The sequence below is a fragment of the Micropterus salmoides genome, unplaced genomic scaffold, assembly GCF_014851395.1.
Source record: "Micropterus salmoides isolate LMB-PRFRI ecotype aquatic unplaced genomic scaffold, ASM1485139v1 Ms_hic_scaffold_16, whole genome shotgun sequence".
Taxonomy (NCBI): Eukaryota; Metazoa; Chordata; class Actinopteri; order Centrarchiformes; family Centrarchidae; genus Micropterus; species Micropterus salmoides.
The window spans coordinates 14,407,308-14,423,781 of record NW_024040707.1 but is presented as its reverse complement, the minus strand read 5'-3'; the positions used below and the strand labels follow the sequence as shown (position 1 = coordinate 14,423,781).

The 16,474-nt window shown below is 41.8% G+C and overlaps 2 protein-coding genes across 3 annotated transcripts in view; both read left to right on the top strand.

The window, feature by feature from the left end:
- Positions 1-28: 28 nt before the first annotated feature.
- rpl32 (ribosomal protein L32) lies at positions 29-3,446 on the top strand. The gene is made up of 4 exons (XM_038722352.1): positions 29-179; positions 887-987; positions 1,094-1,275; positions 3,282-3,446. The coding sequence occupies exons 2-4, from the start codon at positions 892-894 to the stop codon at positions 3,409-3,411; spliced, it is 408 nt and encodes a 135-aa protein (XP_038578280.1). The 5' UTR covers positions 29-179; positions 887-891; the 3' UTR covers positions 3,412-3,446.
- A 3,746-nt stretch (positions 3,447-7,192) lies between these two features.
- The window catches only part of grip2a (glutamate receptor interacting protein 2a), a 32,817-nt gene continuing 23,535 nt past the window's right edge, over positions 7,193-16,474 (top strand). The window contains exons 1-4 of one of the 2 annotated variants that reach the window (XM_038722342.1): positions 7,193-7,514; positions 13,955-14,035; positions 14,734-14,872; positions 16,250-16,395. In XM_038722342.1, coding sequence (XP_038578270.1) covers positions 7,274-7,514; positions 13,955-14,035; positions 14,734-14,872; positions 16,250-16,395 — 607 coding nt within the window. In that variant the 5' untranslated portion in view covers positions 7,193-7,273. The remainder of the gene's footprint in view (positions 7,515-13,954; positions 14,036-14,733; positions 14,873-16,249; positions 16,396-16,474) is intronic. The other variant, XM_038722343.1, reaches the window with a different exon arrangement.

The following is a 16,474-nucleotide window of genomic DNA, read 5'->3' as shown; positions in this document are numbered from 1 at the left end:
TATGCTGTTTCACTAAATAATACGCTTTGAGAAGAAATTCTAAATTCCAGTGAACCACAGGCGCCTTCAAGCACTATGCGCTGATAAAATACACTACCCATAAGCCTTTGCAACACTCGCGGAAGTCCTTTTCTTTCTTTCCTCCGTCGCCGAAGTCCCTTTTGGATTCACATCGGCGGGTGAGTCGCCACAATCTATGTTAATCCCCGCGATTTAGGGTGTTATTTGACCATCCTGACGTGGTTTATCAATCATAGACATCCACTCTACACATGTTAGATAAAATTTACCGTTTTATCATTTTATACATACTCTTATGTGTCATTCTGGAGTGAGATGCTGTTCTTACAGGGGCTGACCGGTTACTAACGCCGTGAAATGGGGTTGTAGTATTCAGTAAAGGCCCGCTGTACAGCGCAGCTTACAGATAAGCATTGTGAAATAACAAATAGCAGTTACCAACATTATACATACGTGATTTTTTTTTATTTTTAAATTGGGCTCATGCTATACTATGAAACTATAATGTAATATGGAGAGTAGCATGGTGAGCTAGCTAAACATTGACTGCACCGTAGAAGCTAACTAGCTAGCTGACATTGGTCAACACGTTTACCTTGTGGCTCACTCTACAGACAAGAAATTATAAGTACATTGCTGTTAATGGTCGTTTTGTCTGGTGTTTATATTACAAGTTGCAGTGAGAGAACACTTACCTAACGTTTAAGTTTCTGCCATTTCTTCATAAAGTTTGCTCACTTAACGTTACTGTTAGTAATTGAAACAAATTAATTGCTAGTAGTAACGTTATGCACAACGCTGTGGTGTAACGCTGCAACTCTGAAGCTTACTCATGCTTAATTGTAACTTTATTCTCTGTTTTCAGTCACCATGGCAGCCCTCAGGCCCCTCACAAAGCCCAAGATTGTCAAAAAGCGAACCAAGAAGTTCATTCGCCATCAGTCTGACCGATATGTGAAGATTGCGGTAAGATTAAGAGCCTGTATGACATATTAGACATCTCCTGCTTCGACTTACATGGTTGGAATTGCAAGCAATGGATCTCTGACTGTCTTTTTCATATCTCCATCAGAAAAACTGGCGTAAGCCCAGAGGTATTGACAACAGGGTCCGCAGGCGGTTCAAGGGTCAGATGCTGATGCCCAACATCGGTTATGGTAGCAACAAGAAGACTAAGTACATGCTGCCAACTGGCTTTAAGAAGTTCCTGGTGCACAATATCAAGGAGCTCGAGGTCCTGATGATGAGTAACAAGTAAGTTGTGTGTGCACAAACTGTCAAATAATGTAGATTACTTTTCCCCACATACCAAAGTTATTGGTGTCAGGCTTGCACATGGTTTGTTCTATTTTCAGAGATTTTGACATACATGCTGAGAGATTGCCACTTAAGTATAATCGCAGTGGAGAGCATTAGAAATGCAATTGTTTAACAAAAGCTTTTATAAACAATTACACATTTCACATTTTATAACCTTTGAACTGATAGGTTAACCAATGTTTAACTAACTACGATATTGTTTCTGTTCAGAGATTATATCCTTGGGTCTTGAAATACATATTTTCAGTTCCTTGAGCATCTTGAAAGAAATTCTATTCACTTCCAGTATAATTGAGGTGGCGACAGAAGTTCAGCGAGACTTGAACTGGTGTATATTGTCACTATGTGACTTACATAAATTTTGGTTTTTAATAAAGACTAACGGTATCTGCAGGCTGTGATCTGACAGCTGTCAAACAGCCATCTTCGTTCAGAAGGTTACAAACTGACATTGAGTTTGTAATAGTCCAGAACTTGATCGGAATACAATAATAGTCACTGTTGTGGATGCTGGCAGAACTTAATGTGACAAATATTGTTGATAAAATCAGGATGTCCAACATAGTTTGTTATACTGGTGCTGACAATCCTGGATATTTGTCTCTGTGATGGCCCTTCTTGTTTTGTGCAGACTGTAGAAAACCACGGTTCTGGTTTTGATTAACCTCATTAATAAGTGTCTGAAGGGATAGAAGCTTAGCAGTAATACTGCTTTTCATCTTATCAGTTTATATTGAACCAGAAAGTAAAAATGGAGCTGAGGTGGGGCAGCTACTACAACTTTGTTTTTAAGCTTAAGATAACTGAAGTAAGCAAGCACAGCTCAAAGCATAACCTATGTTTACGCTGCAGTCACATCAACCTGTTTAATTTCAGAGAGGCAGAGATTTTGCTTTTTGTCATGGATCATCCTTAATGTCAGACTTTAGACTTACAAATTAGCAAATCGCCAGTGTCCAGCCATCTGCAGAGAGGGGGTTGAATTGATCTGAAGTTTGCAGAATTTAATGAATGCTGAAAGAATTTTGCAACAGTCTGTTGGTGTGTATTTCAGGGGAAATGTTTGGCTCTACCCATCCACTCTTTTGGAGCTAGTATTAATTTGAGCAGCCTGTAACTATTATTGAACACACAAATCCATGGAAATGCCAGTTTGGTCAAAGGGGGTATGTTTTTACTGTTTGGGTGCAGCACAACAAGCAAAATCTAATCAGGCCAAGTTAAAGAGAAGCAAGAGTTGAGCTGAAAATTCAGCTCACTCAGCTGGACTGCCGAGTCCAGTTGACTCCTGATATGGTGACATTGATTTTGAGACCAGTTTCTTTTTCTTTAAAGTGGTCCTTGTATCAATAGTTCAGAGAACATGTGATGTAATATTGATGTATTTTTATGTTATGTTACTTTAGAGACACAAGTCAAACACTGTGTAAGCACTCCAACATTTTTGTCAGTTTTTAGTTTAGTGGCTACTCTGTAATTCATCATCTTTAGTGTTTGACAGCATTGTAGGTTGGGTGCTCCAGCTTTTAGTCTTATGCAAGTGTGGTGTTAATGAAACTGTCATGACCTCACTTTACTAGCATGTTTAGAAACACTGGACATTGTTTAATGTAGTAACTGCAGTAAAGTATTTTTGAGATGTTACGGCAAACCAGGAGTGATCCTGAGATTTAGAATTGCCTGCCTAAGCAGCAGGAAATTATATAAGAAATTGGGGGACTTTGTGAGACCAAATCTGCAGTAACACTTTCTAATTTTTGACTTCATGATTGTTAAATAATTTTTTGTTTAAAAGGATTTTATTGTATTAGAAGTGTGGCTTTATTTATTATTCCAACACTAATAGAAACCTCTACACAATTGTAGCCCAAATTGTCCCTCTGACATTTCAGTGCCAACATCTCATAGGTAACTAATGCCCTTCCCTCTGCCTCCTGTAGGACTCACTGTGCTGAGATCGCCCACAACGTCTCCTCCAAGAACAGGAAGCTGATTGTGGAGAGGGCAGCTCAGCTGGCCATCAAGATCACCAACCCCAACGCCAGGCTCAGGAGCGAGGAGAACGAATAAACTGGTTATTCACAATAAATGTTTAAGAATTGTAATTGGCTTGTGGTTAATTTTTCTGCTTGTAAGCAGGCTTGTTGCACATGTCTAAAAAAACGCAAACTCAATCATTTTATGGAAATCATCTTAGTGGGTGGGTTGTTGGCTAAGGTGGAAGTAAAGCAATTTGGACACAAACTTGAAATTGTACTGTAGATTAGGTGTGAAAGACCCAAAAAATAAGTTGGGTTTTTTTTCAACATGGTGGACAGAAATCTAATTTAAAAATGGACAATGTGTATTAACAGGTGTTGGAGTGACCAAGGAATTATAAATGGATATCTCATTTGGCGCACAATACTTGGAGACTAGAGCTATTTTCGTGTAGTCCACAGGCACCAAAATAGTACAGATCACATCTCTCCGGAGTGCATCGATGCTTACAGAGCCGGTTGTGCTATCTTTTGGGTAAATGGGTTATTCCTCACCTTCCAGACGACTGGATGCTGGAACTGAACAAAAGGGTCAAGGTGCCTGAGGAAGAGTGTGACCCATGACTGGAGGAGGTCTAACAACTTCAGATAAATGCAATTTATATTCAAATTTTATCTGGGGTAGTGTTTTCAAGGGTACATGTATTTACAGTTTTTAAGGTTAACATCTCTCAGAACATTGTGGATTCAATTCAGGTCAGGTTTTTGTAAATTAAATGTTTCAAGGTGGCTTGGACAAATGAGCTGCATTGGGGAAAATTGCAACTTAGAAATGGATATGTATTCATTAAGCAAGTACCCAAAGTATTAAATTTTAACCCACCAGTTAACAAATTGGTGGGTACAAGCTAAGTTTGGATGCTGGAAAGATTAATCCGTTTTCTCAGAGTAACCTATAGTGCTCCAGCAGTTTGGTATTGTAGTTTCATTTAATTGGGGATTTGCAAGAGGCAAGAATAGTCACAATTGATGGCGCTGAGATGGACTGACCTCTGGTCCCTAGTATGGATCAAATGCCCAAAACAATGGAGCCTACATTTACTATAATGCAACTTGTTTAGACCTGACTAAAATCCCTTGTGTTCCTTCATGTCAATTTTGACATAATTTAACTTACAAGAGAAACACCATACTGGCAATCCAGGAATGCAAGGGGACTAAATGTATCTGCAGTTTGCAAGTGATTGGCGTTTGCAGTACATTTACTCAAGTACATGTCCATTCTATATTTCTTTATACTTCTACTCCACAACCTTTCAGAGGCATATATTGTAGTTCTTACTCCACTGTGTTTGTCTGACAGCTGTCAGTACTTTGCAGATTTTATCATTGCAGATCTAGTTGAAATTAGGTCCACCTTAGCTAAACTAAAATGCAGCAAATGTTTTGAAGGAATAATTATATTCCAACACTCTTAAGGGACCCAATTAGCACTTTGTAGTACTTAAAGTACAGCCAGAGAGAACATTATACAACTTTCACAGGCTGAGTAGAGCCCACCATGAATTGTAAACCTTATCGTGATGTGTAAACTTGGTTGACAAATTGAAATTGTGAGTTGTCTTAGGACCCAGTAACCAATTTCTATTTGCCTTTCAGTCAGTAAGAGTCATCTGTGTGTCTTAAGTAAATGTTGAGTAACACATTATACAGGTGCTGGTCATATAATTAGAATATCATCAAAAAGTTGATTTATTTCAGTAATTCCATTCAAAAAGTGAAACTTGGATATTATATTCATTACACACACTGACATATTTAAAATGTTTATTTCATTTAATTGTGATGATTAAAACTGACAACTAATGAAAATCACAAATTCAGTATCTCCAAAAATTAGAACATTACTTAAGACCAATACAAAAAAAAAGGATTTTTAGAAATGTTGGCCAACTGAAAAGTATGAACATGAAAAGTATGAGCATGTACAGCACTCAATACTTAGTTGGGGCTCCTTTTGCCTGAATTACTGCAGCAATGCGGCGTGGCATGGAGTCGATCAGTCTGTGGCACTGCTCAGGTGTTATGAGAGCCCAGGTTGCTCTGATAGTGGCCTTCAGCTCTTCTGCATTGTTGGGTCTGGCGTATCGCATCTTCCTCTTCACAATACCTCAGATTTTCTATAGGGTTAAGGTCAAGCGAGTTTGCTGGCCAATTCAGAACAGGGATACCATGGTCCTTAAACCATGTACTTTTAGCTTTGTTACTGTATGCAGGTGCCAAGTCCTTTTGGAAAATGAAATCTGCATCTCCATAAAGTTGGTCAGCAGCAGGAAGCATGAAGTGCTCTAAAACTTCCTGTTAGATGGCTGCGTTGACCTTGGACCTCAGAAAACACAGTGAACCAACACCAACAGATGGCACATGGCACCCCAAACCATCACTGACTATGGAAACTATACACTGGACTTCAAGCAACGTGGATTCTGTGCCTCTCCTCTCTTCCTCCAGACTCTGGGACCTTGATTTCCAAAGGAAATGCAAAATTTACTTTCATCAGAGAACATAACTTTGGATCACTCAGCAGCAGTCTAGACCTTTTTGTCTTTAGCCCGGGCGAGACGCTTCTGACTCTGTGTCTTGTTCAAGAGTGGCTTGACACAAGGAATGCGACAGCTGAAACCCATGTCTTGCATACGTCTGTGCGTGGTGGTTCTTGAAGCACTGACTCCAGCTGCAGTCCACTCTTTGTGAATCTCCCCCACATTTTTGAATGGGTTTTGTTTCACAATCCTCTCCAGGGTGCAGTTATCCCTATTGCTTGTACACTTTTTTCTACCACATCTTTTCCTTCCCTTCACCTCTCTATGAATGTGTTTGGACACAGAGCTCTGTGAACAGCCAGCCTCTTCAGCAATGACCTTTTGTGTCTGGCCCTCCTTGTGCAAGGTGTCAGTGGTCGTCTTTCGGACAGCTGTCAAGTCAGTAGTCTTCCCCATGATTGTATAGCCTACAGAACTAGTCTGAGAGACCATTTAAAGGCCTTTGCAGGTGTTTTGAGTTAATTAGCTGATTAGAGTGGCACCAGGTGTCTTCAATATTGAACCTTTTCACAATATTCTAATTTTCTGAGATACTGATTTTGGGGTTTTCATTAGTTGTCAGTTATAATCATCAAAATTAAAAGGAATGAACACTTGAAATATATCAGCCTGTGTGGAATGAATGTATACATTATACAAGTTTCACTTTTTGAATGGCGTTAATGAAATAAATCAACTTTTTGATGATATCCTAATTATATGACCAGCACCTGTATATGGTTAGAATAGAGATAGTCAGGAATGGATTCATGCACTTGCTCTTTAAGACCATATGTCTATTGGGAGTCCTTGAAAAATGTGAAGAAGGCAGCAGCTCAGTCTCCAGTCCAGGTTTTGGACTAATGGCAAGGAGTCAGTTTGGTATTATGCATCAACATGTTTAGATAAATCCGGAGCTGACACATTGTTGTAACATCAATAGATTAAATAGAATGGTATCAAAGCGTATTGTCTTCAAATGGCCAGCTCAAATTATATATTGTTTTGTGATGTTCAGTGCCGGCTCCCTGCAGAGAAAGTTTCCATTGCATTCTGGCAGGCAAGCTGTGCCCTACAGCCCCGAGCCCTCTGCCATCTGTTCCTGTAAATCTGACATTGCCAGAGATGCAAAAACACAACATTTATTTAGCCAGTCAGCTTGTGGCTGTTCGGAACTGAAGGAAGTGAATTACCAGATACGGTTGGAGAAAAAACAGGCGCACTGTTGGACCTGAATCTTTCCTCTGTTAAAAACCTGCTCCTGTCTCTGCAGTGGCTTGGAAAAGGCTCACCTGAGAGGACTGGAAGTTCTCCAGAGACGGAGGATAACATGAAAACAGCAGGACAGGCAGAGACTGCACTGTCTAAGAGATGGTGAGGGGTGTCAGGACGAGGACAGAATCTGTTTTTCCCCCCCTTGTCACTGGTCAGAAAATGAACATGTCAGCAAGGGTTGTGTTTGGAAAGGGGCGCCTCACTCCCAAGCAGCTCTCCTTCGCTTTCCCTCAGACAGATTCCCTGAGGAAAGGCAGCCTGTCCGCAGGAGGAAAGAGGAGGATGTTCTCTTTTTCTCTCAGATGTCGACTGGGCATCATCAGAGGGAGAACCAAAGGTAACGCCGGATGTCATGTTTGGGGCAAATGGTCAGTTGATGTCTTTAAATTTGCAGAACAAGACAGTGAGAAATTTATCTGCAATTAATCAACAGTCATCACATTAAATACATTACCTGAATTAGTTTTAAAACAGTTAACTCGTTTGTACGTGTGCAGCAGGCTTGTTAAACTTGAGCATTTCTTTGAAATCTGGGCTTTTGACCGACCTTAAAGGTGAACACGAAAGCATGAGTGAGTGTGACATCCTTATCCTCTGGCTCTTTCTTTTGTCACACACGGATCTGTGCTGGCTGTCAAGTGAATTAGTCATTTTGCTTTTCAGACTTTCACTTGCAGCTGGATCCGATCACCATAAGATGGCAGTGTGGTCAGTTTGATAGAGGAAAAAGGTTCAAGATTCAATCCCTCCCGCCTAGAATACTCACTTTGTCTATGTAGGATGAAAATGTAGGCTGTTTTAAGAAGGGTTGTTTTTACAATAATTTTGGTGAAACATTGAAGAAATGTACAAACCAGCACTAAATAAGGAATGTAGCCACAGGTCATTCATCTTCTTGAGAGTCTTAATTATTTAGCACCTTTTCAGTCTTTTCAAATTCTGCCTTATTTTGTTTCTTGTCTGGTTGACAGTCCCTGCCACTGCATGCCAAGGTCACTGCAGAAAGTCTGCTCTCTTAATCTAATCATTGCATTATCACTCACTCTATATAATTATGTTGATATCTAGGCTGTGCAAAAGAGTACATTTCATTACAAATCAACGCTTGCCGCTCTGTTCAGAGGCTTTAATCAGTCCAACACGCTGCTCTGTCTCCGCTTCTCTCTATTCTTTTTGGAAATTAATTAGTCTCGCTCTGAAAGACGACGCTCGCTCACATTGTAAATGGGGTATTAAGGACAAAAGTCTCAGAGGAAATTATCTACACCGAAGAGCATTGTGTCCACTGGAACAGCTGACTAATTGGGCTCAATGCAGCAGCGGGTAGAAATATGGAAATGTTTGTTTGTAATCACTTTGCACATCTGTAAAATAAGCAGTTGTAGAATAGTGGGTCTAATTTCACATTGTGAATTTGCTGGTGCTGTACGTTGGGTTCTTTATTTCCTTGCCTGCAAAGTCTCAGCGATGACAACCAGAATTTCCCTTCGGGGATCAATAAAGTATTTCTGATTCTGATTCTGAACCAGTTTGTCCACAATGGCCAACACAAATAAGCACTAGAGGCTCAGAGGGGCTGCCAGTGAGGCTGGAGGAGGGCGCTTGTTGTTGTTGATGGTGATGGCTGAAGTGGGGGTCAGGAAGTGGCAGCCGCCGAGGCTTGTGTGCATGACAAATGGTCAGACAGGTGTGGCGACGGGTCAGTCAGCAGGCCCGTTAATCCCTCTGTGTTTGGGTGGAGGGGCCTCAATGGGCCCCTGGATTAGAAGAGAGTCCTTTCAACCCTCCTGAGGGGGAAACATGAGATGCGGGCTTTAGAGGAAATGAGAAATGAATTTAGATTCCAAATGTTCCCTTTTTCGCTTCCATTTGCACATAATTTGCTTATTTTCACATGATAACATCATGATGAGGAGTAGAGTCAGCCTTGTTGCATGACAACTGCATTTTTAACATTTCAACTGCTAGACATGTCTTCAAACAGGCAGCTGTTCTGCACAGGAATTTTGCACATCCATTTTCCATTATGTGCTTGTGTGTGTGTATATATATATGTGTGTGTGTGAGAGAGAGAGGGGTGGTGTGGGGGGGGATACATGCACTGTGTAGAAAAAAGCACTCTAAAATGGGAGCAGTCTCTATGTGAGAAAAAATGTGACAGTGTGGCTCAGTGTGACAATGAATGTGCAGGTGGTGTTAATTGTACCGAGAGTTGAGTGTACGGAGTGTGTGTTTTGTCATGTCTAATCTCAGTGTGTTTGTATGTGTGTGGGTGGGTTTTGAGGATGTGCATATGAGGGGTGTTTGACTTGGTGGGAAATGGATAAAGTGTGTGTGTGTGTGTGTGTGTGTGTGTGTGTGTGTGTGTGCGCTCGCACTGGGGGAGGGAAAGACTATCGTGTGTGCCTGCCTCACTGAACCCCTCTGGCAGAGGGAGAGAGAGGGAGCAAACACACTCACTCTAGCTCTGTGCAAGAGGGAAGGGTTGTGCGTGAGCTCATGTCAGTGTATGAGCAGGGGATGATAAACCCTCTGGAAAAGGACGAATAATTAGTAAGACTAGCTAAAAAAATGGAACCACGGCAAGATGGCAAGAAAAGGACATGAACCATTGCTCTCCCTGCTTTGGATTTTATAGAGAAACAGATTGGTAGATTTATATTTTTTGAGGACTGAGAGGAATCAGTTAACTGACATCTTTTTTGTCACCAAGTTTAAATAGAGAAGGGAACCACAGACCATCTGAGGATCTGAAATTTTTCCTCTGCAGCTCAATTCCTTGCTGGGTTTTACAAACAGGGACAACTGTTAAAGAAAATGTTGGACTAAGGGCGAACAAATTAAGGAACGAAGATGGTGTTTCAGTTTTATCTGAGCGGCTGAGACTCTCGGGTCTCCTACTTATTACCTCAGGTGGAACCTCCGCCCTCTGCCCACTACTACAGATCAGCAAGGTTACTTCTCGAGGGTGGCTGCGCTGACTAAACTACAGCCATGCTGTGTGGTCTGAGGAGAGACACCAAGAACAGCATTGGTAAGAGCGCCACACTTGGATCTTTGCGGGGGGGGGGGCTTGTGTGTTGTAGTGGAGGATTTGTGGCAGGAAGGATGGTTCAGTTTACTTACTTCATCTGAGGTGTCACCTCTGCAACTGAAAGGTATCACCCCAATGTTCGTTCTAATTGTAAATCTTTAATCCATATAGCCTGAATGTACAATGATTGGAGTGTAGAATCATTACAATGCATGTATTATGGTTGTGATGGGTTCAAAGAGATTTAAATGTCAGTGAACTTGACCATCAGCTGTGCATACCATCCTGCCAAGTATAAATGGGGCAGATATAGCCACGTAAACTGGGTCTGGCAGTGTCCAGTTTAAAAATAAAGTTTTACATCTGAAAATAGCATTATGATTTCATTGTCATTGTCAGTGCTGCCCCCATATTTAACCTACATTTTGATTGGTTGTGAGAGGGATGGCATACAGTGCCCTGAATTAAATAACGAGGTAGTTAACTCACCACATATTTATGCAGAAGCACAGAATTTTATTTCAGTCCGTGCAATGCTCCGAGGTCCTTTAGATACACCTCCTCTGGCAAACCTCATCCTTGAGCCAATAACTAAATCCTATTCAAAGACAACAGAGCGGAGATTTGTTTTGTTTTTTCACAATAGTTGTTTCATTGTTGGGGTTGTTAATTAGCTCCATCCTGATCTTAATTCTGGCCCTTAGGGTAAATGAAGGTTATTTTAAGCTGGAGGAGGATGGCTGGGGGATGGCTTAATGGTACAGTAGCATTCAGTCATATGCAGAGCATTGGGTCTGCATTACCCAGAGCTAATGTTGCCTTTTGACTGCAATGACAGCTGCTGGACTGTCAGTGGCCCTCAGGAGGCCGCGTGGTTACAAGGCTGTTGGCCAGACTAATGTGTTTGTGATGTGTCACTCACTTTGTGTATGTGTGTTTGTGCTTCACGGCAACTTGGCCGGATATTTGTGCAAGGATTTGTTTAAATTAGTGTGAAATACCATATTATGCATATGTATGTTCTATACATTGCCATGACACGCAAAGCCCAGTAACGATATTTCTGTAGTTAAGGTCTGATTCATGCAGCAAGAAGGCTGATTTTTATGCTTTACTCCTCGTGACCAGGGCCTGCCCCAAAGGTTTCAGGTCAGAGAAGGTCTGACAAAGGATCCGTGCCTCTCAGCTGTCTGAAGGTCTCATCTTCATTTGGGCAGATGTGGAAACTTGATGTGGATGGAGAGAAGGCCGTGGGTTTGATGCCCTCCGAGCACTTACTTCCCCCAGTTCAGTCTTTACAAATCAGCTGCAGACAAAATCGAGACACACAAATACTATATTTTGAAGGCCTACATTTCACTGTGACTGTACCAGTGCCTTATATGATTACATGTGACAAATAAACTTGATTGACTGATTGGCCCAATGCAACTCTTTTTGTCTTGCTTCTATTTGGTAGACAATCCTACATTTGGGGGGATGTGAACAGGAAGTGTTGCCATGGATTCAGTGAGTTAGCTAAGAGTTGACTTTTAGGTCTATAGTTGTATTATCTTTTTAGCTTGACACCCTTGAAAGTATGCTGAATCAGCTGTTAGTAGTTCCTCTTCTCGCAGTATGCCCATGCATGTACAGACAACTCTCACTGAAATGCTTTGACACTGAAGAAAATTTAAAAACGTGATGATTCCCAGGCAAGTCCTGAAGCATCTGATTTATGAACGTTCACATCCCCATTGTCGGAGTTAATGATATGCTGTGTGAAAATGTAAGTCACACCGAATTTAAAAATATGTGTATCAATGTCTGTGTGTGCAGATGTGGCTCCAAGTACGATTTTGTTTGCAAATGGCGGTAATCTGGCACTTAAGGTTCAGCCTTTAGGCTATTGCCTCCATTTCAACATTGGCGAGAGACACACATGAAGCAGGGGTCTGGGGGTCCTTCCTCAAAAAGGTTTGAGCTTTAAACACTTCATTTCCTGCATTCTAGTAAATTCTTCTGTACCTATTTCTGCCTTTTCAATTTTATTATGAAAATGTCTTTATTTAAATGGAAACATGAGATTAAGGTGGCAGCTGACAACTCAAAATATAAAAATACAATGGTGTATAACACAGTAAGGCTCTCAGGCATTCTATACTGCCTTATGTGTTGTTCTGTAGATCAACTTTGCTCATTAAATTTACCTGGTGCATCAACACACATGTAGACATGATTTAGGGTTCCCTTCTCTTTTGTGTCTTTTGTTTGGGGAAGTTTCCTCTTTATATGTGCATGTGGCACATATGTTGCACCTATTTACGTCAATGATAAAAAAAATATTTCATTTTATTATCTCCTGTGTTTCAGCAAGTTTTTTACCCATGTTAAAAATTTTCTGCACATTCAAAATCCATCTCACATATCATGTGTTCTCTGACATTTCAACAATACGGTCATAAATAAATGAGATTAACCTGCCTACTCTGCTGTGATTAGCCTACGTCGTTGCTCTGCTGAAATGGTAGTATCCCCTTCAGACCGTCTGACAGATGCAGAACCCTGTTTGGGATTGGATTGGATGAGTCAGGTGCGCTGCTCTTCATCGGAGGTAGAAAAACAAAAATAACTGAAAACACTTCTGATCAGGTATACATCTCAAAACAAATCCACAAAAATGTTAACTTCACTACCTCCGACAAAGTGCAGTGCATCCTGCAGTAGTGGACAGTCCCAAAGGTGTCTCTAAGCGAGGGGGGATGCAACGAGAGCAGCGATACACTCTTGGTTGTTTGTCCATTGTTTTTTCAACAACAGCATGTGCTTGTCCCTTTCACCTCATGCAGTATCTTTATCTTTGTTTATAACATTTATAACATACACTGTTTCTGAATGTGGGGTGTTAAAACCAGTCTCTGTAATGTGTAATATCGAAGCTTTGAGTCCTGTAGGAAGGCCTCTAACATGGCCCCTCCAGGACTTGGCACAGCACCTTTTTAAACTTTGTAATGTGACGTTCAGTCACTGTGCCGGACAGCTGAAGAGGTAATCTGCAGTAGACAGGATTAGAGAACTGCCAAGTCAAGTTTACTCATCACTGTGACTGCTGACATGCTTGTATGGCTGCATTCAGGTTCAGATGGCCAAGGCAGTGGCTCTGCTAATCTGAGGCCAGCCGTTCGCTGTGTCGGAAATAGGTCCCACTGTGGGTTAAAAAAAATAAAAATACAAAATCAGTTTCCCTGCAGAGCAGATTGAACATTTCCCCGGCTTTCTGTAACAGCTGCTGCAAATGACATGAAAATGATGATTTTCTCTCCATGCCCGAACAGTCCATTAACTGCATGCTGTTCTTTCAGGAAAATTCCCATGCTTTAGTGGTCGCATACATCAAGCCCACCGCAAATGTGTTCTTTTAATTTAATGGTTTTCAAGGGTCTCTGCTGCAGACAGAAAAGAGCTATTTTAAACCCATGACCCTTTTATAGGACTGTCGTGGATACAAAATTGAGTGACCTTCCACGGTCCTGAGTTCAGACTGATCACTCAGTTAGCTAATGCCTGATGGATGGACGTTGCTGGTGGCTAAGTGCTGTTTCGCTCCCAGAGCCATCAAGTTACCCAGGGTGCAGTTCAAAGCATTAAAGTGTGTGCAGCTGTCATGATGTTCGTGTTCATTAAGCCTTCTGCTGCAGAGTTTCACTACAAATCACTACATTGACTCATAGCAGCACTTCCATACCTCCCTGCTGTCTCCTCAGATGAAGGACCATACTCAAAGGGGAGCAAGGAGTCCGGGGCAACTGACCAATCGTATTCGTCCCAGAGGCGAAGCTTTTCAGGTACAATTCAGTCAAACTTGGCTTTATATATTTAAATATCTCTTTACCTGGGTCCTCAAAAAGACTTTGAGTGAGATTCTCTTCTGTGTGCATGTGGAGCCATGTGTCTGCTGTGTTTTGCTTGATGTGCACTGTTTTGAATGCTTAGATAAGGTGAAAAAAATGCTTGTGTGGCATACCTGTCATTTGCACTAAACCCCACTTGGTAGACTTCACATTGAACGATTTAACAGCCCAGCACAATGTGGACCACAAGACAGAATGAGTCCTCTGATGACACCATAAAGCCACATATCCATCAGGTCAAACTCATGTTCACACAATTGGATTTCAATTTACGGCCTGATGAGTCTGCGGTAATTTTCAATGAGTGTCCGTTTATAAATAATGCATTGAATGTCTTTCCATTGTCAGCATTTAGTGTGGTGTTAACAAAACTGTCTCCATCCTCCTCATCCTCCTCCTCCTGATGAACCCGTCACAAAGATTCGCTCAGACTGAGAGATTTGAACGAACAAGGAAAAAAACAGGACAGTGAGAAAATCAAGTATGTGGTCGCATGTCAGAGAGCATTTCTGTGAGAGATTCAGGAAAGAAAGAAGAAGAAAGGAGTCCTTCGCTGCCTCTCAGCCAGGGTGATTCTGTCAAGCAGATGCTAATGCTGACTGTGGATCTGTGCCTGTGTCTGTGTCTGTCAGCAGAGGAGTGCCGAGGAGTGACCACAGTGGACCTGATGAAAAGGGAAGGCAGCAGCCTCGGCCTCACCATCTCCGGAGGGTCTGATAAGGACGGCAAGCCCAGAGTGTCAAACCTACGGCCAGGTGGGCTAGCTGCCAGGTGAGATCTCTGCTCTGTGATGCGGTTAAAATCTGGCAACCACACCAAGCTGTCCGCACCTGTTATTCTGCTCCCACAAACGTGCAGGTGCTGCAAAGTTACACTAGCTCGCCCTTACTGCAGGACTGTAGGCGTTGTGTTAGATCAGCTTGATGTCGTCCTATAGAGTAATACTCTAACAGGGCTTATTTGTAAGTAAAGTGTGTTCATAAATAAAAATTTAGATCTACATTTTCTTTTGCAAGCTTGGTTTTTCAGTTCAAAGATTGCTTAATTAAGATTTGATTTAACACATTTTCCCCAACATCAATGACATTAAGCTAATTTTCCCCAACATCAACCACATGAAAGAGAAATGTACTATCAGACTCACGTTTCATGACGATTAAGCAGCGTGTGACTGAAGTGTAACACGCAAACACACACACACACACACATTTTTAAGAATGACACAGCCCCTCTGAACATGTTTTGGCCAAACATCGCTTGTCAAATCCAAGGAGGTTTAAAGACAGACACTGTGCTAATTCTTCCAAGCAGCTTGTCTTCCCACAGCTGAGTTCATGCATGTGTGGAAGTGATAGCTAATTTAGTGGGTGGAGGGACACTCAGGCCGACAGGGGAGAGACTGGCAGTGACATTGTGTGATGAGACTGGACCGGATGACAGGCCGGTCAGCTCTGCTGGTTAAGATGTCTCTCTCTCTGTCCGCTGTCAGTGCTGATTGGCAGTAGCCTAAAGGTGAGAGGGGCTAGCAGGGCACAGAATCTATTTAATTAATTGACTCAGATTGTCATATGAGAGAGCCCTTGTACAATCATTCCTGTCAGTGTCTGAAGAGGAGACGCTTTCAGCCACCTCCCCTCCGGCATCTGCTGGCTGTTGGCTCTGTGTGTTAGTGATTACTATGATTACTTGTGTAAATGCTCACATTAGACAGCGCTTGTTCTGTTACTGCGTCAGTTTTCATTCCTGCCTCTTTCACACAGTGGGATCATGCGGATCTGCCAGAACAGGCAGAATATTCATTTCAGATTAGACAGTTGTGTCTCATTTTGGTCATGACTGGATCAATGTGCTGTTGGACCTAACTGAAACAATGTATACCTCACAGTGAGTTTAAAGAGATGAGAGTGAAAGTTTTGAGCTGAACGTGTCTAAAAAGTCCAGTAAAGCTCTGGGAGAATGTAGAGTTGTTGATGATTCTCTGCGAGTCCACCACTATGATCCACATCTCTTACATTACAGATGTTTGCAGTTTTAAGGTGTTAAAAATATGCTGATATTCAACAACATAGGGCTTGTTGGGCCCCTGGTGGTGTGGGGCCCTTGCTTGGGACAGTTTGATCTTGATGGTCTGTCTGTGACTTTCCGCAGGAGTGACCAGCTGAATGTAGGAGACTACATCAAGTCAGTGAATGGCATCAACCTGTCAAAGCTTCGCCACGATGAGATTATTAGCCTGCTGAAGAACATTGGGGAGCGAGTGGTTCTGGAGGTGGAGTACGAGCTGCCTCCATTCGGTGGGTGACGTTCTGCTGAGATGAATGAAAGTGCCTTCATTAAAACAAATGTTTTGTGTATATCAAAAGTGGATGTGAT